The 26729-nt window shown below is 45.3% G+C and overlaps 1 protein-coding gene across 1 annotated transcript in view; it reads right to left on the reverse strand.

The window, feature by feature from the left end:
* The window catches only part of LOC311146272 (uncharacterized protein), a 41196-nt gene that overhangs the window by 949 nt on the left and 13518 nt on the right, over positions 1 to 26729 (reverse strand). The window contains exons 3-33 of the mRNA XM_084182767.1: positions 24062 to 24164; positions 23594 to 23785; positions 23142 to 23271; positions 22878 to 22933; positions 22533 to 22696; positions 21626 to 21776; positions 21228 to 21391; positions 20807 to 20903; positions 20670 to 20690; positions 20345 to 20506; positions 20080 to 20230; positions 19842 to 19909; positions 19369 to 19550; positions 18872 to 19064; positions 18711 to 18753; positions 6137 to 6191; positions 5673 to 5721; positions 5410 to 5561; positions 4917 to 5019; positions 4449 to 4640; positions 3997 to 4126; positions 3733 to 3788; positions 3388 to 3551; positions 2481 to 2631; positions 2105 to 2268; positions 1684 to 1780; positions 1547 to 1567; positions 1222 to 1383; positions 951 to 1101; positions 713 to 780; positions 160 to 341 (exon numbers count right to left, since the gene is read on the reverse strand). Coding sequence (XP_084038893.1) covers positions 160 to 341; positions 713 to 780; positions 951 to 1101; positions 1222 to 1383; positions 1547 to 1567; positions 1684 to 1780; positions 2105 to 2268; positions 2481 to 2631; positions 3388 to 3551; positions 3733 to 3788; positions 3997 to 4126; positions 4449 to 4640; positions 4917 to 5019; positions 5410 to 5561; positions 5673 to 5721; positions 6137 to 6191; positions 18711 to 18753; positions 18872 to 19064; positions 19369 to 19550; positions 19842 to 19909; positions 20080 to 20230; positions 20345 to 20506; positions 20670 to 20690; positions 20807 to 20903; positions 21228 to 21391; positions 21626 to 21776; positions 22533 to 22696; positions 22878 to 22933; positions 23142 to 23271; positions 23594 to 23785; positions 24062 to 24164 — 3774 coding nt within the window. The remainder of the gene's footprint in view (positions 1 to 159; positions 342 to 712; positions 781 to 950; positions 1102 to 1221; positions 1384 to 1546; positions 1568 to 1683; positions 1781 to 2104; positions 2269 to 2480; positions 2632 to 3387; positions 3552 to 3732; positions 3789 to 3996; positions 4127 to 4448; positions 4641 to 4916; positions 5020 to 5409; positions 5562 to 5672; positions 5722 to 6136; positions 6192 to 18710; positions 18754 to 18871; positions 19065 to 19368; positions 19551 to 19841; positions 19910 to 20079; positions 20231 to 20344; positions 20507 to 20669; positions 20691 to 20806; positions 20904 to 21227; positions 21392 to 21625; positions 21777 to 22532; positions 22697 to 22877; positions 22934 to 23141; positions 23272 to 23593; positions 23786 to 24061; positions 24165 to 26729) is intronic.

The raw sequence follows: 26729 nt of genomic DNA on the forward strand, positions 1-26729 counted from the left end.
AGTATGCACAGGCTTATGTTCCAGTGTGTTAGTGCTGGGCTGGGACAAAACCTTACAAACTCTGTAGCCCTCTAGTACTGGTGTTGCTTATCCTTGGCTAAACTGACTAATGAGTTGTCTTAAGCAGAAACAGATCTGGCTATAAGTCTTAAAACCCACCTGCTGCTCCAGAAGAATGGACAACACATCGTTGCGCTTCTCTGGGCGTGTTATCACGGCGTGGGCGGGCACCTTGGCCAGGTGGCAATCACGGAAATTGGTGATTGGCTGGGTAGTACCGTCCAGGCAGAGTAGTTCAAAGTCAGTGGACTTAAGGCCGTTTGCCCAAGTTGGACCTTCACCTACAGGGAATTATGGAGGGCGAGAGAGAGAGAGAAAGGAGGGAGTTGAATACTTCCTTTTCAGATACAGAGAGCCACAGATACAGAGAACCACAGATACAGAGAGCCACAGATACAGAGAGCCACAGATACAGAGAGCCACAGATACAGAGAGCCACAGAAAATGTGTGATAGAGAAATAACGATGAGTACAGATTCATCTATAGGAGAGAGAGAAGATCAAAAGAGGAGGAGTGAAATTCAGGAGGATGAGACAGACAGACAGACAGACAGACAGACAGACAGACAGACAGACAGACAGACAGACAGAGAGACAGAGAGACAGAGAGACAGAGAGAGAGCAGTAGGACGTGTAAAGCAGACACACTTACCATCGCTGTTCTCTGGTACAATAGTGTGTTTTATGAAGGCAACATCTCCAGCATTTTCAACCAGACATCTGGAAGGAGATATCAAGACAGACCATTAGATATTTAAGATAGTGAGAAATGTACTATAGGTCAACAAATATATTTTCTATAGTCCGCCATCACTATTACAATAGATCCTGGTGAAGGACTCAACTATCAGCTCCACTATTGACTCCACCATTGTGGTGGCGCCCCCTACCTGAAGGCTCCAGCGTAGCCGTAGTACTGCTCGTTAGCATTAGCTTTGCACTTGTCCTCATCTCCCACGTTCTTCCCACTGCCGTTACACTGGTCACAGAAGGGAGAGCTCTTCTCAGATCCAGGAGCACAGCCCTTACTGAAGTACTTAGCTGAATACAGGAAGAAGGAGATAGAATGAGATATACTACATTCATAGACATACTGGTACACAAGTATATAATGAGACATATTATAAACTCTCACACACACACACACACACACACACTCACTGAAGTCGCAGTTGTTAGTCTTGTTGTAGATGAGACCCATGGGTATGTTCCAGCCTGCGGTTCTGCCCAAGCCGGTGTGGCATGACCTCTTGCCCTTCAGGTTGTTCCAGTTCACCCCAGAGCCCTTCTTTGCCACCGCCACCGCATAGTAGGATGAATCCTCTGAGAGGACACACATAGAGGGAGGAGGTTAAAGAGAACAGTCCATCACTAGGCTTGATCGGTGTCCGGGAAACCGGCCCAATACATCTTACTGTAGCAATACTGTAGAATTATAGTATGGTGTATGTTTTGTGAGGAAGTAGGTATAAGCATGTGTACTTACCACCAGGGGTGCTGCACAGAGCTGTGAGGAGAGAAAGAGAAATTCAGCATGTTAACATTGTTGAGACAGAGCAGGAGGGGGAGAGAAAGGGAGAAGGGAAGACAAATCGATGATATTAGCGTGTGTGTGTGTTATACCTGCATCATACTGCTCCACCATGACAGGGACCAGACCACATTTTCCAGCAGTGTACACCTGCCCACCATCCACCGTTATGGCATCTGCCTCTTTACGCTGTGGAAAGAGAAAACAAAATATAAATAGTGGAAGGAGGGAAAGAAAGAAAGAAAATTAGATTAAGGGAATTACTCTCGAAAAAAAACTATAAAGTGCACATCACACCTTGCTAATAAAACGTTTTCTCCACCCCCACCTTCTAATAAAAATATATACAATTTAGCAGACGCTTTTATCCAAAGTGACTTAGTCATGCGTGCATAAATTGTTTACGTATGGGTGGTCCCTGGAAATGAACCCACTATCCTGTGTTGCAAGAGCCATGCTCTACCAACTGAGCTATAGAGAACACAGTGGACCTCTCTTCTCCCATAGCCTTACCATGATCTTCTTGATGCATTCCTCCACTGTGGGTGCGTCCTGGCATTCGATCATGGATCCACCGTTTCCTTCGCTGTTGATTGTCCAGGCATCACACTTGGTCTTCTCGGCATGGCCCACGGCACACCATTTCATGGACCTGGAGATGGAACCTGTGGCCTGCGCTGAAAAGCAAATGTTGGGGAGATTGCAATGACCTAACAGCCTAAGACATGAGTGGGTGTGGGTGTGTGTTTGTGTGTGTGTGTGTGTTTGACTGTGTGTGTGTGTGTGTGTGTGTGTTTGTTGCGTAAAGTACATGTGTGTGCTTGCATGTGTGTGTGTGTGTGTGTGTGTGTGCGTGCGTGCGAGCATTTGCGTGCATGTGTGGCCTCACCTCTCGTCAGGGAGCGGATGGTGCTCATGTACTCAGCTCCCAGGTAGAGGAAGGAGTCAGTGGTCATGGGAAGCTGCACTAGTTTCTTGGTGGAGTCCTTGAACATCAGGTTCTTCGCTGCATAACCATCGGAAGAGAACAGGTTGAATCCCTGTTTGGGCACAAATGAGTTAGCACACATTTCTGTATGATTTTGTTGATGTGCATCCTGGTGTATCTGTCAGTGTCAGGTGTGATATTTAGGGCCCAGAGTTTATCCTGAACATGTGACCTGAGGTGGAAACACTCTGGGCCCCCAGGTCACATGGTCAGAAAAATCTCAGAGTAGGAGTTCTAATTTGGGACCTGGGGCCTCATTTATCAACCGTGTGTACATTTCTCACTAAATTCTGGTGTGCGTGGAGCTTCTAGGATTTATTTGTACAACAAAGTATTGGGATTTATCAAACATATGGCATGTTTTCATTGATAAATCAGAGCCATACTATATTTTTGGGCTCGTAAACGAGCGTTACAACCCCGCCTGGAAAATGCCCTCCATTCACCTTTGATGGTAACAAAAACGCCCTCATTTGCTGTATGACTTGGAGATGTTGGAACTGAGCCATGACCGTTTTTAAAGCACAATGGGAAATTTGATCACATTTCTGTACAGGTGTTGGCAGAATGTTTTAAACTTTTGCTGTAAAAAATTCATGCCGCCTAGAGCGAGTGTCAAACACTGGCCGCACATTCTGCAAGACTGATTGTTTATTGAACAATTTAAAAGTAAATGCTGCTAAATGCTTGATAAATGAGGGCCCTGGTTCCCCGTATGCGATCTTATTCGTAATGCTCTATAAGGCTCAACTGATCTTAGATCAGTACTCAGGTGACAGTGATGACAGGTGACAGTGATGTCCAGTACCTTGACGGCCACCAGGGTGTTGTAGATGCGATTGGCCAGGTCAGGGTCCTTGCGGCTGACCACAGCGTGGGCGGGTACTCTGACAAAGTGGCAGGTCTTGAAGCTGTCGATGGGAGCTCTGGTGCCATCCTTGCATAGTAGCTCGTAGTTGGCCTTCTCTGCGGCTGCAAGCAGGTAATAGGAGGTTGCATAGTAGGTGACGTGTGAGCGGTTTGGACATTTGCACTGTAAGCATTAACAAAGTTTGCCACAATTGTAATTGTAATTCTAGATGCAGAGTTTGCATTTTACAGTTGTAATTCAATATCGGTATGCAGTATGCTAGCTAATGCTTTAAAAACTCACCAGGTACAGCCAGGTGCTTGATGAAGGCCACATCTCCAGCTCCATCCTTCAGGCACCTGGTGGGGGGAAGAGACACACAGTTAGTGACCAATCCAGAGCAGGTAGAGGGAGATAGAGAGTACTGATAGAATGAGAAAGGAGAAGGTTGGAAAATATCTGCCGATTCCAAATGGGTAGATTGAGAGGTATGGGTGTACAGAGCATGGAGTTATTCAGAGATGCTAATGGTGTATCTAGGAGGGGTAAGAAGAGACTGGTACTCACTGGAAGGCCCCGGCGTAGTCATAGTAGGGCTCACTGTGAGACTTGGAGCAGTCTCCCTTACACAGCTTGCACAGTTTAGAACCCTTAGGGGCTCCTGGAGCACAGCTGGAATTGAAGAAGTCGCTCACCGCTGCAAAACAAATACACACACATGAGAAACACACGCTGACTATGAAAACCCTATGATATGATTAAGCATACCAGCACACAGTCCCTGTACAGTATGTTCAGAACATACAGTATATACAACACATATTTTACCCACACAACTGACAGAGGAATAAACACATCAACAATCCAAACATTCCCCACTGTGTAACAATTGACTACGGCAACTGTTTAGTTAACTCTATCAAGTCTCAGTTATGTTTGAGATGTTGATTATTATGCATAATAGTCCCTGCTAGATTAATGAAATTAAAAAAGCACCCCAAAGCAGTGCAGCCACTCACCCGACTCCACAGGTTTGTCATCGATGCCGTCCCATTTGATCTGGCTCTCAGTCACCAGGGTACCGATGGGAATGTTCCAGCCTGCTGACTTGCCAAAGCCGGTGTGGCAGGATTTCTTGCCACGGAGGTCGTTGAACCCAAAGTCAGTGCCCTTCTTGGCCACGGCCACGGCATAATAGCAGGTATCAGAGTCTGATGGACAGGAGAGGAGCCATCAATACAACGGCCAGAAACCAGATTCAGACAGAAACCATTTGATCCGATTCAAAGTACAAAATCATCAACTTTCTGTTTGCTTATCTGTGCAACTGAAGTGCTAAGGGCCATTGTATACCCAGTCTCTTCCATTCACCAATAGACATAGATTCAACATTTCTCCAAGCCTTATAGTGAACAATATGTATAACATATTCAATTTAACAGAAAAATACTTCAAGGAAATCTTGAACTTGGTATTGAGATGCTTACCCTCACCATAGTCCTCTGCAATGATGGGCTGCAGGTTGTGGGGGTGGAGGCCAGCTATGTAAATATCTCCTCCATCCAGAGTGATGGCATCAGCCTCACCCCCCTGTCAGGGACACAGAGAGAGACATCGTTGAAGGAGAAAGACAGAAAAAACTCCAACAATAGACCTGTGCCTCACAAGGTTGTTTATGCAAGTGGCTCAACTGGTGCTGGCTGGAAATTACACATGGGCTGCTATCTATTCTATATGAGACCAGTAATTTGAACCTTTTGTCGAACTAGGTACATAAATCCATAAATGAAACGCTCTCTTTACATGACCATGCATGTAACATGTGCGTAACGATGCAACTCCATGGAGTTTTGTATTCACTGACCTTGCTGGCGCTAAGGTAAAACGCACAAGAACACGCACAAGTCAGATATGACAAAAGTCATACATTAAAATACTGTTCGATAGTAGAGGTTCTGATATAAGTAGTTAGTCTCTCACCTTGATGGCTTTGATGCATTCAAAAGAATCGTCCTTCTTTACGCATGAAAACTGCGCCGCCTTGGCTGCGAGGTCGTTGCATTTCTTCAACTCTTGGTTCGACGTTACGCACCATTTCACATTTCTATCAGCTGGGGCAGCATACGCCGTAGCTGAGGACAGAAGAAATGCAATGATAAAATTGTGAAATATAAATTAAAGCAATCACTTGCTATTGATATTTGTCCATGCGTAATTGTCTTTGCATGGATAAGCCCACTTACCGAGGCACCCCAGCAGCGCTGAGACGATAAGCAGTTTCATGTTGTCGACCTCTCCAAGTCAACAATTCCCGGAGTGAAAAAGCAGGCCGTTTTAGAAGACAACTCTGGGTTTTATAGAAAACCAATAGGCTGGAATCCATGGTGGGCTGACTTAGCTGAAAATAGTTTGTTTAGAGTTTCCCAATATGCTACATGGCGCGTTTAAATTATCACAGGCGGTGTGGGCGGGTGGGAGCGCGTGGGTGTATCTCAATCTCTCTCTGTGTGTGTGCGTGTGTTGTATGTGTGTGTGTGTGTTTGTGGTTGTGTGTTAACTCAGACTTCAGACATTTCCACATAATGGAAATTCACAAAATAAATAGTCCTACATTAAGCAATATCTCATGTTCCAACTGTTATTTCAAAGCAGTCTTCCAATCTACAAGTGTTTGCAGCATAGTCATGGTCACTCATCAACATGTTACCTCTTGAGCAATGTGTACGTGTAGTTCAGGCATAAAAGGCACAGGTGTATCTTTTCTTGAGAATTAGGGCAAGTCAAGATGAGATGAAATAAAGAGAAAACAACCAGGGGGTTGTTGAGTTCCCAAAAGCTTCTTGGCACTAAAATCAAGTTGGCACTAAATCCTCACTCCAGAGGATTAGCCTTTTCTTATCCAGGTGTTTCAGACTGGTGAGGTACAGCATGTCGACGTGGATACACAGACCCACGAGCAACTGCAGCCCCTCATGATGAGTTCATATTTTTTGTGGGCCCCACCCCCATCAAAGTTGCCCATCCCTGATCTACATGTAGGCTACCTGCCAGATGGACTCCATATACAGTACACCAGGTGCTATAGCTGAAAAATCTGTGTCTCAAGCAGCAGTTTAGCTTCCCCCATAGATAGCACCTGCCCATAATATAGCACTGAACAAATAACATGTACAGTAGTCTTGTGTTACCCCGAGTCATGCTCATGGCATCTCTTTTATATGTCATGTCATGAATGGTAGTTGTCAAGCAAGCACAGCAGATAGCACAAATGCATGGTTGCACCTTTGCTGTCGGCAGTTGATTGTTCAGTTTCATATCTCCACTCTGTATTCTACCATATAAGTGACTTACTATGCCACTACTGTTTATCTTGGATTGAGCTGAAATTCCCTACAGCCCAACTCGACTCAAAGGAAAGTAAAAATGTTCGTCAAAAGAGCTTCCAAGACGCATATACAGTGGGGAAAAAAAGTATTTAGTCAGTCACCAATTGTGCAAGTTCTCCCACTTAAAAAGATGAGAGAGGCCTGTAATTTTCATCATAGGTACACGTCAACTATGACAGACAAAATGAGGAAAAGAAATCCAGAAAATCACATTGTAGGATTTTTTATGAATTATTTGCAAATTATGGTGGAAAATAAGTATTTGGTCAATAACAAAAGTTTCTCAATACTTTGTTATATACCCTTTGTTGGCAATGACACAGGTCAAACGTTTTTTGTAAGTCTTCACAAGATTTTCACACACCGTTGCTGCTATTTTGGCCCATTCCTCCATGCAGATCTCCTCTAGAGCAGTGATGTTTTGGGGCTGTCGCTGGGCAATACAGACTTTCAACTCCCTCCAAAGATTTTCTATGGGGTTGAGATCTGGAGACTGGCTAGGCCACTCCAGGACCTTGAAATGCTTCTTACGAAGCCACTCCTTCGTTGCCCGGGCGGTGTGTTTGGGATCATTGTCATGCTGAAAGACCCAGCCACGTTTCATCTTCAATGCCCTTGCTGATGGAAGGAGGTTTTCACTCAAAATCTCACGATACATGGCCCCATTCATTCTTTCCTTTACACGGTCGTCCTGGTCCCTTTGCAGAAAAACAGCCCCAAAGCATGATGTTTCCACCCCCATGCTTCACAGTAGGTATGGTGTTCTTTGGATGCAACTCAGCATTCTTTGTCCTCCAAACACGACGAGTTGAGTTTCTACCAAAAAGTTATATTTTGGTTTCATCTGACCATATGACATTCTCCCAATCCTCTTCTGGATCATCCAAATGCACTCTAGCAAACTTCAGACGGGCCTGGACATGTACTGGCTTAAGCAGGGGGACACATCTGGCACTGCAGGATTTGAGTCCCTGGCGGCGTAGTGTGTTACTGATGGTAGGCTTTGTTACTTTGGTCCCAGCTCTCTGCAGGTCATTCACTAGGTCCCCCCGTGTGGTTCTGGAATTTTTGCTCACCGTTCTTGTGATCATTTTGACCCCACGGGGTGAGATCTTGCGTGGAGCCCCAGATCGAGGGAGATTATCAGTGGTCTTGTATGTCTTCCATTTCCTAATAATTGCTCCCACAGTTGATTTCTTCAAACCAAGCTGCTTACCTATTGCAGATTCAGTCTTCCCAGCCTGGTGCAGGTCTACAATTTTGTTTCTGGTGTCATTTGACAGCTCTTTGGTCTTGGCCATAGTGGAGTTTGGAGTGTGACTGTTTGAGGTTGTGGACAGGTGTATTTTATACTGATAACAAGTTCAAACAGGTGCCATTAATACAGGTAACGAGTGGTGGACAGAGGAGCCTCTTAAAGAAGTTACAGGTATGTGAGAGCCAGAAATCTTGCTTGTTTGTAGGTGACCAAATACTTATTTTCCACCATAATTTGCAAATAATTTCATGACAAATCCTACAATGTGATTTTCTGGATATTTTTTTCTCAATTTGTCTGTCATAGTTGACGTGTACCTATGATGAAAATTACAGGCCTCTCTCATCTTTTTAAGTGGGAGAACTTGCACAATTGGTGGCTGACTAAATACTTTTTTTCCCCACTGTAAGAGTTTTGCAATACTTAGAACAATATTTTTTAAGCATTGGACTTGACTTGAACTCTTGGTAGTACTATAAATATGGCTCTCATATGTAAAATACGCTTAAAAGAAAAGTTATCATACCGATAAGAGGATATTAACATAATTGATTCATCAATTGATTAATCACTCAATCGTATGAAATATGATTGACAGAAACGCTAAGCTGGTATAGAGAATTTTCTATTTTTGACAGTTTAACTGCCAAGCAAACATATTTGACTGGTGTTTGCACAGTCAACATTACCCAACACAGGAGTTAAAGTACAGACCGCTCTCTGAATGAGACCTAGCAGAGAGCACAAGAGATTAGCCTGCCTTTGTTAATGTTACTTGTGCTTTTCAACCAACACGTACCTATTAAAATCTAATATTATTTTAATCCTTTCATGATGAGTCACTGTTATTGTAGCCTCCACTGACTGGAAGTAATGTTATTTCCCTGATCTTTACCGTAAGAACGTAAGGGAGTGTATTGGGAGGGGTTGGAATGGTGACATTTTGGAATCTCCAAGTCATGTGATTTTGAGGTAGTCTGCAGCCCAAAGATAGAAATAACATAATTCTCCATGCACTGTAATTTACAACTTGATAAGAGCTATTGATAAGAGCTAGGTAAATTAGTAATCCGTTTGGATAAGAGAATTGTTGTCAATGGGGCTGATGTGGATGCGGAGTTGGAGTCAGGCGCAGGACACAGAAGCTCAGTCAAACAGACTTTACTAGTCAAATATACAATACAAAAATAAACGGACCTCAAACACTGGAGGCGAGAGATTACGCAAGCAGTGCGTAAAACACTAACTAAATGAGCACAAAACTCTGACATCAACGGACAACAACACACAAACTCACATACACAAAGCAGAAAACTTATAGGACACATAATTAGACACAAACGGACACAGGTGCAACAGACAGACCAAACCAAACAAACATCGAAACATCCAACGGTGGTAGCTAGTACTCCGGGGACGACAAACGCCGAAGCCTGCCCGAGCAAGGAGGAGGAGCAGCCTCGGCAGAATCCGTGACAGTACCCCCCCTTGACGCGCGGCTCCAGCCGTGCGCCGACCCCGGCCTCGGGACGACCAGGAGGACGCGGAGCAGGGCGCGTGGGATGACCACGGTGGAACTCAGTCAGGAGGGATGGATCTAGGATATCCCTCCTAGGCACCCAGCACCGTTCCTCCGGGCCGTACCCCTCCCACTCCACGAGATACTGGAGACCCCCCATCCGACGTCTCGAATCCAAGATGGTCCGGACCGTGTACGCCGGAGCTCCCTCGATGTCCAGTGGGGGCGGGGGGGTCTCTCCTATCTCACCTTCCTGGAGTGGACCAGCTACCACCGGCCTGAGAAGAGACACATGGAACGAGGGGTTAATATTCTTATAATCAATAGGCAGTTGTAACCTGTAACACACCTCGTTCAATCTCCTCAGGACTTTAAAAGGCCCCACAAACCGCAGACCCAGCTTCCGGCAGGGCAGGCGGAGGGGCAGGTTTCGAGTCGAGAGCCAGACTCGATCTCCCGGTGCGTACACAGGGCCCTCACTGCGGTGGAGATCAGCGCTCGCCTTCTGTCGACGGATGGCCCGCTGCAGATGGACGTGTGCAGCGTTCCACGTCTCCTCCGAGCGCCGAACCCACTCATCCACCACAGGAGCCTCGATCTGGCTCTGGTGCCATGGTGCCAGAACCGGCTGATACCCTAACACACACTGGAAAGGGGTTAGATTGGTGGAGGAGTGGCGGAGAGAGTTCTGTGCCATCTCTCCCCAGGGGATATACCTTGACCACTCCTCCGGCCGGCCCTGGCAATAGGACCTCAGAAACCTACCCACATCCTGGTTAACTCATTCTACCTGCCCATTGCTCTCTGGGTGGTAACCCGAGGTAAGGCTCACCGAGACCTTCAAGCGTTCCATGAACGCCCTCCAGACTCTGGAGGTGAACTGGGGACCTCGGTCAGACACTATATCCTCGGGAACCCCGTAGTGCCGGAAGACGTGGGTAAATAGTGCCTCAGCGGTCTGTAGGGCAGTAGGGAGACCCGGCATTGGGAGGAGACGACAGGCCTTGGAAAACCGATCCACAACGACCAAAATGGTGGTATTCCCCTGGGAGTGGGGAAGGTCAGTCACAAAATCCACCGAGAGGTGGGACCATGGTCGTTGTGGAATGGCAGGGGATGTAACTTCCCCCTGGGCAGGTGTCTAGGCGCCTTACACTGGGCGCACACCAAGCAGGAGGAGACATAAACCCTCACATCCCTAGCTAACGTAGGCCACCAGTATTTCACGCTAAGGCAGTGCACTGTCCGGCCAATACCTGGATGTCCAGAGGAGGGTGATGTATGAGCCCAATAAATAAGGCGATCACGAACCTCGAGCGGAACGTACGTCCGCCCCACAGGACACTCTGGGGGAGTAGGGTCGGTACGTAACGCCCGCTCGATCTTCGCATCGACCTCCCACACCACCGGAGCCACCAGACAAGACTCCGGCAGTATGGGAGTAGGCTCAATGGACCTCTCCTCTGTGTCATACCGCCGGGACAGGGCGTCTGCCTTACCGTTCTGGGACCCTGGGATGTACGTGATCTTAAAAACAAACCGGGTCAGGAACATGTTCCACCTAGCCTGACGAGGGTTTAATCTCCTAGCTGCCCGGATGTACTCCAGGTTACGGTGGTCAGTCAGAATGAGGAAAGGGTGTTGAGCCCCCTCAAGCCAATGCCTCCACACCTTTAGGGCCTGAACCATGGCTAACAGCTCCCTGTCCCCTACGTCATAATTTCGCTCCGCCGGGCTGAGCTTCTTAGAATAGAACGCACAGGGGCGGAGTTTAGGTGGCGTGCCGGACCGTTGCAACAGTACTGCCCCAATACCGGCCTCTGACGCATCCACCTCTACTTGGAATGGTAAAGCGGGGTCCGGATGCGCCAGCACCGGAGCCGAAGTGAACAGGTTCTTCAGTTTAACAAATGCCCTGTCCGCTTCAGCTGACCACTGCAAACGCACCAGACCCCCCTTCAGCAGGGACGTAATGGGAGCTGACACCTGTCCAAAGCCCCAGATAAACCTCCGGTAGTAATTAGCAAAACCCCAAAACTGCTGCACCTCTTTAACAGTGGTTGGAGTTTGCCAATTACGCACGGCAGACACACGGTCAACCTCAATCTTCACCCCTGACGCGGACAACAGATAACCCAAAAAGGAGATGGACTCCTGGAAAACAAACATTTCTCTGCCTTGACATACAAGTCATGCTCCAACAGCCTCCCCAACACTCGGTGCACCAGGGCTACATGCTCGGCTCGTGTAGAAGAGTACACTAGGATGTCGTCGATGTACACCACAACACCCTGCCCATGCATGTCACGGAAGATCTCGTCCACAAAGGATTGGAAGACTGAAGGAGCATTCATTAACCCATATGGCATGACGAGATACTCGTAATGACCCGAGGTGGTGCTAAATGCTGTTTTCCATTCATCTCCCTCCCTAATGCGCACCAGGTTGTACGCGCTCCTGAGATCCAACTTTGTGAAGAACCGCGCTCCGCGTAATGATTCAGTCATACTCGCAATCAGAGGAAGAGGATAACTGTATTTAACCGTGATCTGATTGAGACTACGGTAATCAATACACGGGTGCAAACCCCCATCCTTCTTCTTCACAAAGAAGAAACTCGAGGACACCGGGGAAGTGGAGGTCCGTATGTATCCCTGTCTCAAGGACTCGGCTATGTAAGTCTCCATAGCCACTGTCTCCTCTTGAGACAGAGGATACACATGGCTCCGCGGGAGTGCTGCTCCTGTTTGGAGGTCTATCGCACAATCCCCCTGTCTATGAGGTGGCAACCGTGTCACCCTTGTTTTGCTGAACACGAGTGCTAAATCCTCATACTCAGGGGGAATGTACATTGCGGGCACTTGGTTCGGACTCTCCACCGAGGTCGCCCCCACGGAAACACCTAGACATCTCCCTACACACTGGGCAGACCACTCCATGAGAGCCCTCTGTTGCCACGAAATGGTAGGACCATGGGCGATTAACCAGGGAAGCCCCAGCACCACGGGATACGCAGGAGAGTCGATCAGATATAACTGAATGGTCTCCTCATGATCCCCCTGCGTATTCATCTTAAGTGGTGCTGTGACTTCTCTAATCAACCCCGATCCCAGCGGCCGGCTATCTAGGGCATGGACAGGGTAGGGAGCATCAACAGGCAGGAGGGGAATCCCTAACCTTAAACAAAATTCCCAGCTGCGCCTGAATCGACTAGCGCCTTATGCTGGGAATGAGGTGCCACCTGTGGAAATCTTACAGGTATACACATGTGAACAACAGAGAGCTCTGGGTAAGTGGGGCGCCTACTCACCTGAAATGACTCCCCAGTGCGTGACCTGTTGTTCCCTCTCCCTGGAGACCCTCCCCAGCACCTAGCCGCAGTGTGCCCTCCACGGCCACAGTTGGTGCAGGGGACGGCCCCCCTCGGGTTCTCTCTCCTCCTCTCTCTAGCGCCAGCACCCCCGAGCTCCATAGGGATCGGCTCGGAGGTGCTGGAGGATGGAATGGACGACCCCCATTCGGGACGTCCGCGGGTAGCCAGCAGGGTATCGAGAAGAATGGACATGTCCACCAACTGGTCGAAAGATAGGTTGGTGTCCCTGCAGGCCAGCTCACGACGAACGTCCTCACTAAGACTGCATCTATAGTGGTCGATGAGGGCCCTCTCATTCCACCCTGCATCCGCCGCTAGAGTCCGGAACTCCAGGGCGAACTCCTGTGTGCTCCTCTTCCCCTGTCGGAGGTGGAACAGACGCTCCCCCGCCGCTTTCCCCTCAGGTGGATGGTCGAAAACTGCCCTGAAGCGGCGGGAGAACTCCGCGTAGGTGATGGTGGCGGCGTCTATTCCCCTCCATTCGGCGCTGGCCCACTCCAACGCCTTGCCGGAGAGACAGGAGATGAGGGCGGAGACGCTCTCGTATCCCGAGGGCGCCGGGTGTATGGTGGCCAGGTAGAGTTCCACCTGCAGGAGGAACCCCTGACACCCGGCTGCGGTGCCATCATACGCCCTCGGGAGCGAGAGCCGAATTCCACTGGGTTCCGGTGCTGGGATGGGAGGACTGGCCGATGGTGATGGTAAGGTGGGCGGAGGTGTGGGCACCTCTCTAGTTACCAATCGGCGCAGAGTGTTCGTCACCTCATTCATAGCGGACCCGAGTTGCCGGATCATGGCGTCTTGCTCGCTGATCCGATCCTCCAGCGACTTGGGTGCCGCCGCTGCTCCTGCTGACTCCATGAAAGGTGTGTTGTTCTGTCAATGGGGCTGATGTGGATGCGGAGTCGGAGTCAGGCGCATGACACAGAAGCTCAGTCAAACAGACTTTACTAGTCAAATATACAATACAAAAATAAACAGACCTCAAACACTGGAGGCGAGAGATTACGCAAGCAGTGCGTAAAACACTAACTAAATGAGCACAAAACTCTGACATCAACGGACAGGCGGAGAACAACACACAAACTCACATACACAAAGCAGAAAACTTATAGGACACATAATTATACACAAACGGACACAGGTGCAACAGACAGACCAAACCAAACAAACATCGAAACATCCAACGGTGGTAGCTAGTACTCCGGGGACGACGAACGCCGAAGCCTGCCCGAGCAAGGAGGAGGAGCAGCCTCGGCAGAATCCGTGACAATTGTAAATAGAAATGACACTTGTTTTAGATATATTTTACCTTATAATCGCTGGAGACAAATGTGAAACCAGCATATCAACATATCAACTTTCCCATAGTAAAGTTGATGAAATGCTGTGCCATTATGCAGAATTTAAATTGTACAGCCTTTTAACTTGCAGGGATGGGCAATATCAAATGTCTTAAATATAGGCTACCCCGACTTTCTGATAGGCTACCCCCACTATCAGTATCGACAATCATTATGTCCTAATAACCAAACATATTCAACTGCCAATTTACTGTTAGTTCCCTTCAGTTGGTATAACTACGTTATCATTCTATTGAATTACATTATTTCGTTTACCTTCATTTGCTTCCTCTGTAAACGCCATCACGGCCATGTGGTTGTTGCTCAGGATCATTAGTAACAGTTGATAACATAAAAAAAAAACATGTAGGCTAATTAAATCGTTATGGAACAGAGCGCAGACCAAGCCGTACCCCACACATGGCACAGTACCTGTCTGTGTCATCACACAGTTCCATGGTTAGTGCAGGCAATAGATGAGGGTATAGCCTATTATTGTACACTATTTTCCCTATTATAATTCTATATATACACACTAATCATCCAACATTACCATGGGTTAAAGAACTGAATGTGGTAATTTTCAGAATTAATCAAACCACTGTATTTTTGATTAATCAATATATTTACTGCATAAAGGCTCTTCAAACCTGTTTTTTTTGTATGATTCATACATTCTTTCCTAACCCCAAAATGTGCCTAAATAATCTATAAGATCCGAGTATTTTTAAATCTATCAGTTGGTGTTGAAACGGAGACGAATATGCACATAATTAGATATTTTTCTTCTATTGATCCCTATTTTTGGAACCCGTTCTCTCTATGTATTCTAGTCTGTCAACAACATTCTAATTAAAGATACAACATATTTAAAGGGATGGTTTAAGATAAATGTACTGAAAACCCGATTGAATGAAAACTCCATGAGAAAATCTGTTGGCCAGCAAGTAGGAGGGCTTTCAGTGTGCAAGGGAACCACGCCTGCAAATCTCGTTACGAGCCTTCATAAGGTAGGTCTGAATACCAACAACTGAGAAGTCCGTAGGAAAGGCGTGCATAGGAAAGGCATAAATTCATAAGTCTAAATCGGGTCCAAAGAGTCTCATAGTAGGAGTGCTAATATAGTATCAGTTTTACCTTTTAGATTAGAATGAATAGAATTATCTGGGCTTGGGGGACCTGGTCCTAGATCAGCACCCTATGGGCCCTGAAATGAGACAGGGCGTCCTGCTTTCCATTCTGGCCTCAGAACAATGGAGGCGAGTTTCATTCAAACAACTGGTACATCTTAATAATCCAATCCAAGTGGCCAGTAGCAATGGATATTTATTTACCCATGCCCTACTTCCTGATTCATGCAGAGAACTGGACAGTTAAGGGCCTATTACAAAATTAGAGCGGTCCAGGAATCTTTAGAGTAAGGTAGTGGAAAGGTTAGAGGCGGACCACCAATCAGACATTTGCCAGATGCCAAGGGTTGTTGTGCAGAACTGCACCCTGTGCACTGCACTGTGACTGTACTCCAACCTCTCCATGGGTTTGTTTCTCAGGGGGTTGGGATAACAGAGTGTACGCAGTGCACTCTGAGCATTTGACAAAGAAACACTGAAACTAACAAACATTCCGATAAGGACATGACCATTGATTTGAATCAGGTGGCTGGTCATATGCATAACCACAGCTGGACACACACACCCACAAACACACACTCTCTATCTCTGACACACACGCAATCACAGTATCATTTGAACTTTGACCCCGTGATCTGAGTCAGTAGTGTCAGAGTGCAGTAACAGCTCCTGATACACAGCCAGTGATAAAGACTGTTACGTTTGTTGCTGGGCCAAGTTGCACAAGTTCACACCATTATTGGTGCTCTGGGTCAACATAGAGAACAGCCTTTACATTTATGTAACCAGATAATCAGTGGAGCCATTTACAGGATCTTCTTTCTTGGTCCGTGTATCATCCTTTCATTGGTTATTCCATTCAAATCAAGAAGTGGAAAAATGGGAAATAGCTCATGTATTGTGTATAGTTTCAGAATTTTATGAACGAAAATTGAAAATTGGATATCAACTCATTTTATCGTTTATGGGTTAAACCAAAGTTAAAAACCAAGTGAAGGGTCGTTCCTCCTTTATTTTATTTGAATCTGAAATCAAACCACACATCAACAGTTTTGTTATTTTCATTGTCTAAAGGAACTACAGTTGAAGTCGGAAGTTGACATACACCTTAGCCAAATACATTTACGTTCAGTTTTTCACAATTCCTGACATTTAATCTGAGTACAAATTCCCTGTCTTAGGTCAGTTAGGATCACCACTTTATTTTAAGAATGTGAAATGTCAGAATAATAGTAGAGAGAATTATTTCTTTCAGCTTTTATTTCTTTCATCACATTCCCAGTGGGTCAGAAATGTACATACACTCAATTAGTATTTGGTAGCATTGCCTTTAAATTGTTTAACTTGGGTCAAAACGTTTCGGGTAGCCTTCCACAAGCTTCCCACAATAAGTTGGGTGAATTTTGGCCCATTCCTCCTGACAGAGCTGGTGTAACTGAGTCAGGTTTGTAGGCCTCCTTGCTCGCACACGCTCAGTTCTGCCCACAAATGTTCTATAGGATTGAGGTCAGGGCTTTGTGATGGCCACTCCAAAACCTTGACTTTGTTGTCCTTAAGCCATTTTGCCACAACTTTGGAAGTATGCTTGGGGTCATTGTCCATTTGGAAGAGCCATTTGCGACCAAGCTTTAACTTTCTGACTGATGTCTTGAGATGTTGCTTCAATATATTCACATAATTTTCCTTCCTCATGATGCCATCTATTTTGTGAAGTGCACCAGTCCCTCCTGCAGCAAAGCACCCCCACAGAATGATGCTGCCACCCCTGTACTTCACAGTTGGGATGGTGTTCTTCGGCTTGCAAGTCCCCCCTTTTTCCTCGAAACATAACGATGGTCATTATATGCCAAACAGTTCTATTTCTGTTTCATCAGACCAGAGGACATTTCTCCAAAAAGTACGATCTTTGTCCCCATGTGCAGTTGCAAACCGTAGTCTACCTTTTTTATGGCGGTTTTGTAGCAGTAGCTTCTTCCTTGCTGAGCAGCCTTTCAGGTTATGTCAATATAGGACTTGTTTTACTGTGGATATAGATACCTTTGTACCTGTTTATTCCAGCATCTTCACAAGGTCCTTTGATGTTGTTCTGGGATTGATTTGTACTTTTCGCACCAAAGTACGTTCATCTCTAGGAGACAGAACGCGTCTCCTTTCTGAGCGGTATGACGGCTGTGTGGTCCCATGGTGTTTATACTTGAGTACTATTGTTTGTACAGATGAACGTGGTACCTTCAGGCATTTGGAAATTGCTCCCAAGGATGAACCAGACTTGTGGAGGTCTACCATTTTTTTCTGAGGTCTTGGCTGATTTCTTTTGATTTTCCCATGATGTCAAGCAAAGAGGCACTGAGTTTGAAGGTAGGCCTTGAAATTCATCCACAGGTACACCTCCAATTGACTCAAATGATGTCAGTTAGCCTATCAGAAGCTTCTAAAACCATGACATCATTTTCTGGAATTTTCCAAGCTGTTTAAGGCACAGTCAACTTAGTGTATGTAAACTTCTGACCCACTGGAATTGTGATACAGTGAATTATAAGTGAAATAATCTGTCTGTAAACAATTGTTGGAAAGATTACTTGTGTCATGCACAAAGTAGATGTCCTAACCGACTTGCCAAAACTATAGTTTGTTAACAAGAAATGTGTGGAGTGGTTGAAAAATGAGTTTTAATGACTCCAACCTAAGTGTATGTAAACTTCCGACTTCAACTGTATATTTTCATGAATATTCATGAGAAACTATAGCTGGGTGCCATGTCTACCAAACTAATAACACCTATTACTTTATAAATATACATCAATAAATATTCTCGCAAAAGAGAGCTTGTGAAAAAGCATACACTTTATTTCAAGAAAGTAAGACAAAGCAGTTTGCCAATTCATTGAACAACAGCCAAAACAAATGTGAATTGGACCTCAGTGTTTGGTTTGGTGGGACTGCAACTTATGAGCAGGAAGGAGAATAAAAAAGCTGATTTTCTTATTTCAGAAAACTGTTATCTCCTAGAAATACTACCATAACCAGTTCTTGTGTGGTTAAGAGTTCAACTACAAGGCAAAACATTATTAGTAATTTAGCGTAATTAATTTAACACTTGTTTTATCAAAGTAATGTAAAGCACAGTTTCATACAAGATTGTCTTGTTGTTTTGTACGAAACACATTCTCAAATGAATTCACAGTTTCATCTACAGTTACTGCTTAGGTTTCTTGAGCGTTGAGGGGTTGGGAGAGCGAGTGTGTGTTTGCCACAAAGGTGAGCTCCACTACTGCTTCTGCTGGCAGGAATGGAAAGTGCATGACTTCTCCAGATCTGAGAGGGAATGGGAGAACAGGTTAAAGCTTTAGATGCAGATATGTCCTTTATACAGTGTTTGTTTGTTTGTTTGTTTGTTTGTGTGTGTGTGTGTGCGTAAGTAATGGGACTCTACCTGAGGTACTGTCAGAGCACTTCCTGAGTGATTGTATGACGATCATGTACTCTTCCCCAAGGAAATCCTGGTAGTTGCATGCTTTTGGGATCTCCTGGAGACACTTTGTATTATCCTTGAAGAGCAGGTTCTTTCCATTTTCCGACTGGAACATTTTAAATGAGGGATCGCTGCCACTAGAGCCGAACATGGCCTAAACACAGGGAGAAAATATTTACTTGGAGGTTAGATTAATGATAAACCTTAAAAATGATATTTTAGACTTTATTTCTTACACTAAATCTGTATTTAGATCAGCTTGGGGAGCATGGGTGGAAATTGAAAAACTGGAGGGCCACAGTATGCACAGGCTTATGTTCCAGTGTGTTAGTGCTGGGCTGGGACAAAACCTTACAAACTCTGTAGCCCTCTAGTACTGGTGTTGCTTATCCTTGGCTAAACTGACTAATGAGTTGTCTTAAGCAGAAACAGATCTGGCTATAAGTCTTAAAACCCACCTGCTGCTCCAGAAGAAAGGACAACACCTCGTTGCGCTTCTCTGGGCGTGTTATCACGGCTTGGGCGGGCACCTTGGCCAGGTGGCAATCACGGAAATTGGTGATTGGCTGGGTAGTACCGTCCAGGCAGAGTAGTTCAAAGTCAGTGGACCTAAGGCCGTTTGCCCAAGTTGGACCTTCACCTACAGGGAATTATGGAGGGCGAGAGAGAGAGAGAAAGGAGGGAGTTGAAGACTTCCTTTTCAGATACAGAGAGCCACAGATACAGAGAGCCACAGATACAGAGAGCCACAGAAAATGTGTGATAGAGAAATAACGATGAGTACAGATTCATCTATAGGAGAGAGAGAAGATCAAAAGAGGAGGAGTGAAATTCAGGAGGATGAGACAGACAGACAGACAGACAGACAGACAGAGAGACAGACAGAGAGACAGAGAGAGAGCAGTAGGACGTGTAAAGCAGACACACTTACCATCGCTGTTCTCTGGTACAATAGTGTGTTTTATGAAGGCAACATCTCCAGCATTTTCAACCAGACATCTGGAAGGAGATATCAAGACAGACCATTAGATATTTAAGATAGTGAGAAATGTACTATAGGCCAACAAAGATATTTTCTATAGTCCGCCATCACTATTACAATAGATCCTGGTGAAGGACTCAACTATCAGCTCCACTATTGACTCCACCATTGTGGTGGCGCCCCCTACCTGAAGGCTCCAGCGTAGCCGTAGTACTGCTCGTCAGCATTAGCTTTGCACTTGTCCTCATCTCCCACGACCTTCCCACTGCCCTTACACTGGTCACAGAAGGGAGAGCTCTTCTCAGATCCAGGAGCACAGCCCTTACTGAAGTACTTAGCTGAATACAGGAAGAAGGAGATAGAATGAGATATACTACATTCATAGACATACTGGTACACAAGTATAGAATGAGACATATTATAAACTCTCACACACACACACACACACTCACTGAAGTTGCAGTTGTTAGTCTTGCTGTAGATGAGACCCATGGGTATGTTCCAGCCTGCGGTTCTGCCCAAGCCGGTGTGGCATGACCTCTTGCCCTTCAGGTTGTTCCAGTTCACCCCAGAGTCCTTCTTTGCCACCGCCACCGCATAGTAGGATGAATCCTCTGAGAGGACACACATAGAGGGAGGAGGTTAAAGAGAACAGTCCATCACTAGGCTTGATCGGTGTCCGGGAAACCGGCCCAATACATCTTACTGTAGCAATACTGTAGAATTATAGTATGGTGTATGTTTTGTGAGGAAGTAGGTGTAAGCATGTGTACTTACCACCAGGGGTGCTGCACAGAGCTGTGAGGAGAGAAAGAGAAATTCAGCATGTTAACATTGTTGAGACAGAGCAGGAGGGGGAGAGAAAGGGAGAAGGGAAGACAAATCGATGATATTAGCGTGTGTGTGTGTTATACCTGCATCATACTGCTCCACCATGACAGGGACCAGACCACATTTTCCAGCAGTGTACACCTGCCCACTATCCACCATTATGGCATCTGCCTCTTTACGCTGTGGAAAGAGAAAACAAAATATAAATAGTGGAAGGAGGGAAAGAAAGAAAGAAAATTAGATTAAAGGAATTACTCTCGAAAAAAAACTATAAAGTGCACATCACACCTTGCTATTAAAACGTTTTCTCCACCCCCACCTTCTAATAAAAATATATACAATTTAGCAGACGCTTTTATCCAAAGTGACTTAGTCATGCGTGCATAAATTGTTTACGTATGGGAGGTCCCTGGAAATGAACCCACTATCCTGTGTTGCAAGAGCCATGCTCTACCAACTGAGCTATAGAGAACACAGTGGACCTCTCTTCTCCCATAGCCTTACCATGATCTTCTTGATGCATTCCTCCACTGTGGGTGCGTCCTGGCATTCAATCATGGATCCACCGTTTCCTTCGCTGTTGATTGTCCAGGCATCACACTTGGTCTTCTCGGTATGGCCCAAGGCACACCATTTCATGGCCCTGGAGATGGAACCTGTGGCCTGCGCTGAAAAGCAAATGTTGGGGAGATTGCAATGACCTAACAGCCTAAGACATGAGTGGGTGTGGGTGTGTGTTTGTGTGTGTGTGTGTGTGTGTGTGTGTGTGTTTGAGTGTGTGTGTGTGTGTGTGTGTGTTTGTTGCGTAAAGTACATGTGTGTGCTTGCATGTGTGTGTGTGTGTGTGTGTGTGTGTGTGTGTGTGCGTGCGTGCGAGCATTTGCGTGCATGTGTGGCCTCACCTCTCGTCAGGGAGCGGATGGTGCTCATGTACTCAGCTCCCAGGTAGAGGAAGGAGTCAGTGGTCATGGGAAGCTGCACTAGTTTCTTGGTGGAGTCCTTGAACATCAGGTTCTTCGCTGCATAACCATCGGAAGAGAACAGGTTGAATCCCTGTTTGGGCACAAATGAGTTAGCACACATTTCTGTATGATTTTGTTGATGTGCATCCTGGTGTATCTGTCAGTGTCAGGTGTGATATTTAGGGCCCAGAGTTTATCCTGAACATGTGACCTGAGGTGGAAACACTCTGGGCCCCCAGGTCACATGGTCAGAAAAATCTCAGAGTAGGAGTTCTAATTTGGGACCTGGGGCCTCATTTATCAACCGTGTGTACATTTCTCACTAAATTCTGGTGTGCATGGAGCTTCTAGGATTTATTTGTACAACAAAGTATTGGGATTTATCAAACATATGGCATGTTTTCATTGATAAATCAGAGCCATACTATATTTTTGGGCTCGTAAACGAGCGTTACAACCCCGCCTGGAAAATGCCCTCCATTCACCTTTGATGGTAACAAAAACGCCCTCATTTGCTGTATGACTTGGAGATGTTGGAACTGAGCCATGACCGTTTTTAAAGCACAATGGGAAATTTGATCACATTTCTGTACAGGTGTTGGCAGAATGTTTTAAACTTTTGCTGTAAAAAATTCATGCCGCCTAGAGCGAGTGTCAAACACTGGCCGCACATTCTGCAAGACTGATTGTTTATTGAACAATTTAAAAGTAAATGCTGCTAAATGCTTGATAAATGAGGGCCCTGGTTCCCCGTATGCGATCTTATTCGTAATGCTCTATAAGGCTCAACTGATCTTAGATCAGTACTCAGGTGACAGTGATGACAGGTGACAGTGATGTCCAGTACCTTGACGGCCACCAGGGTGTTGTAGATGCGATTGGCCAGGTCAGGGTCCTTGCGGCTGACCACAGCGTGGGCGGGTACTCTGACAAAGTGGCAGGTCTTGTAGCTGTCGATGGGAGCTCTGGTGCCATCCTTGCATAGTAGCTCGTAGTTGGCCTTCTCTGCGGCTGCAAGCAGGTAATAGGAGGTTGCATAGTAGGTGACGTGTGAGCGGTTTGGACATTTGCACTGTAAGCATTAACATAGTTTGCCACAATTGTAATTGTAATTCTAGATGCAGAGTTTGCATTTTACAGTTGTAATTCAATATCGGTATGCAGTATGCTAGCTAATGCTTTAAAAACTCACCAGGTACAGCCAGGTGCTTGATGAAGGCCACGTCTCCAGCTCCATCCTTCAGGCACCTGGTGGGGGGAAGAGACACACAGTTAGTGACCAATCCAGAGCAGGTAGAGGGAGATAGAGAGTACTGATAGAATGAGAAAGGAGAAGGTTGGAAAATATCTGCCGATTCCAAATGGGTAGATTGAGAGGTATGGGTGTACAGAGCATGGAGTTATTCAGAGATGCTAATGGTGTATCTAGGAGGGGTAAGAAGAGACTGGTACTCACTGGAAGGCCCCGGCGTAGTCATAGTAGGGCTCACTGTGAGACTTGGAGCAGTCTCCCTTACACAGCTTGCACAGTTTAGAACCCTTAGGGGCTCCTGGAGCACAGCTGGCATTGAAGAAGTCGCTCACCGCTGCAAAACAAATACACACACATGAGAAACACACGCTGACTATGAAAACCCTATGATAGGATTAAGCATACCAGCACACAGTCCCTGTACAGTATGTTCAGAACATACAGTATATACAACACATATTTTACCCACACAACTGACAGAGGAATAAACACATCAACAATCCAAACATTCCCCACTGGGTAACAATTGACTACGGCAACTGTTTAGATAACTCTATCAAGTCTCAGTTATGTTTGAGATGTTGATTATTATGCATAATAGTCCCTGCTAGATTAATGAAATTAAAAAAGTACCCCAAAGCAGTGCAGCCACTCACCCGACTCCACAGGTTTGTCATCGATGCCGTCCCATTTGATCTGGCCCTCAGTCACCAGGGTACCGATGGGAATGTTCCAGCCTGCTGACATGCCAAAGCCGGTGTGGCAGGATTTCTTGCCACGGAGGTCGTTGAACCCAAAGTCAGTGCCCTTCTTGGCCACGGCCACGGCATAATAGCAGGTATCAGAGTCTGATGGACAGGAGAGGAGCCATCAATACAACGGCCAGAAACCAGATTCAGACAGAAACCATTTGATCCGATTCAAAGTACAAAATCATCAACTTTCTGTTTGCTTATCTGTGCAACTGAAGTGCTAAGGGCCATTGTATACCCAGTCTCTTCCATTCACCAATAGACATAGATTCAACATTTCTCCAAGCCTTATAGTGAACAATATGTATAACATATTCAATTTAACAGAAAAAGACTTCAAGGAAATCTTGAACTTGGTATTGAGATGCTTACCCTCACCATAGTCCTCTGCAATGATGGGCTGCAGGTTGTGGGGGTGGAGGCCAGCTATGTAAATATCTTCTGCATCCAGAGTGATGGCATCAGCCTCACCCCCCTGTCAGGGACACAGAGAGAGACATCGGTGAAGGAGAAAGACAGAAAAAACTCCAACAATAGACCTGTGCCTCACAAGGTTGTTTATGCAAGTGGCTCAACTGGTGCTGGCTGGAAATTACACATGGGCTGCTATCTATTCTATATGAGACCAGTAATTTGAACCTTTTGTCGAACTAGGTGCATAAATCCATAAATGAAACGCTCTCTTTACATGACCATGCATGTAACATGTGTGTAACGATGCAACTCCATGGAGTTTTGTATTCACTGACCTTGCTGGCGCTAAGGTAAAACGCACAAGAACACGCACAAGTCAGATATGACAAAAGTCATACATTAAAATACTGTAGTGTATTGACAATATGATGGTGTTAAATGTTTTAAATGGAACTGAAAGAATGTTCATTTTTGGTATCAAGAGGGAAGGTTTTAGCGTGACGCCACATATGACAGACAGGAAGTGGGTTGTAAGATACGGGGATTGAACAGTAGAGGGAGTCATTCAACTCTTGGAAGGCTATATAAAGGGGGGAAGAACGGCGAAGAGTTAGAATGCAGAAAGATTTATTTGGGTCTGGTTCTCCGGACATCGCGAGTCTGTACTTACGCTGTAACCTCGTGGTCTTAATAAAAGTCTCTAAAACACGATACAGCCTAAGGGGATTCTTTGATCGACAGCAATACCCACCAGCATTCGACACGATACCACAAATGGAGGTCCTACCGAGATTCTGACTGCATTGTTCTGGTTCCTGCCTGAGACGCGAGGTGACTACTGTCCAAGCCGGCTTTAAAGGTGAGATTACTCACAAAATTTGGGCATTAGTGATTTCGTTGATTGGGGAGAGGGCATTGAAGGTGTACAGATTAAAAATACTTGGATCGTTGTTGATGTGGGGTGTTGCGGTCGATTACGGGTCTTTAAAAATATTCTAAAATTTATATTTCATTGGTAACTGGGGGCAATGACAAATTTAGAGCAAAAGGAACGGTATAAGATTATTTCATTGGTAACGATAGACAATGAGGATTTAGAGCATTAAAATGTTAGTTCATTGGTAACGAGTGGCAATGAGAAATTTAGGGGAAAAAGGATAAGATTATTTCATTGGTAACGTTGGGCAATGATGAGGTTATTTCATTGGTAACGTTGGGCAATGATGAGGTTATTTCATTGGTAACTATGTGCAAGGATACGGTTATATTTTAAGGGAAGCGCCGGATGTGTGATTGTGTCGTAGGCCGCAGTTAGCTAGAGGCTAAGGCTAAGGCTGGATTGTTTTGGGCCACGTGGTGCCTCGTGGCTAATGCTTGATTGTTTCAGGCCACGTGGTACATCGTTGCTAAGGCTAATTTTTTTAATGCTAGAGTGTGAATCATGCTATATTCTACATGGTGGCTGAGGTAAATGCTAATGCTAATTGTGTTGTGTGCTACATGCTAACGTATCCTTAGAGGGCCATTGCGATGGATTTAAGCCTCTTAAATTTGTTTGCATTTGGGTGGAATTCAGAGTTCTACGCAAATGTAAGGTTTGTTTTGTAATTGTCTGATTGTAAGTGTAAAATAGAGAAACTGAGGTAGGATGCTGGCGTTCTATTGGCGTTCTATTGTGTGGTAAGCATGGGCTTGAATGGATGTGCGCATGTACGTGATTTTACAGGGCTAAAACTACGACATGTGGCCGTGCTGAGCATACAAAACAAAATGGTGGCTTTGGGGTTTCGTTGGGGTTTCCTTACAGGGGTTTAATAGCTACCAAGAAGCAAAGTGGACACGAATCTTTTAAAATCCTTAAAGTAACTGTTATTGGAACGTTAAACTATTGGTTGAGATGTAGTAAATTTATAAATTAAATATATGTTGACGAAGTATAATGCATTGAATTAAATGACGGATTAAAATAAAATTAAAATGTTTTGAGCGATCTATTTAGTCTTGGGTTCAGGTTTTAAAATGTTTTGAGCGATCTATTTATTCCTGGGTTCCGGTTGGTAGCAAATATGAGTGGGGAATATTGAATGTGAATAACTTGGTTAAGTGTAAACTTTAAATGCTTGGCTGTATTGTTTTCTTCCCTTGTTATATGAGGCTATAGAACGGAGCAAAGGAGAGAGAGGGGGCTAACGTGTGCGTGACGTGACGTGACAAGGTGTGACGCAGGCAGAGGATCATTCAAAATCAGGCTAGTACTTTTTTGTCTACAAAATCTTTCCATAGGATGTTGGATGCAATGACACTCTCTTAGACGCTTGGCAACGGACTGATCAGTGAATAAAAGTTACAGTTTTGGGTCTCTGTGCATTACTGGGCCTGACTGGGGGATTCGGTTGGAAAGCAGGTACTGACATTATTCTGTGATATTAAAATATTTGGGTTCATATTAAACAATGGAATTTATTGGTGTGGTATTGTTGTAGATTGGAAGTCCCTTATTCTGTGATATTGAAATATTTGGGTTCATATTAAACAAGGGAATTTATTGGTGGGGTATTGTTGTAGATTGGAAGTTCTGTATTCTGTGATATTAAAATACTTGGGTGCATATTAAACAATGGAATTT

Source organism: Coregonus lavaretus (genome assembly GCF_964263955.1).
Source record: "Coregonus lavaretus genome assembly, chromosome: 19".
Taxonomy (NCBI): Eukaryota; Metazoa; Chordata; class Actinopteri; order Salmoniformes; family Salmonidae; genus Coregonus; species Coregonus lavaretus.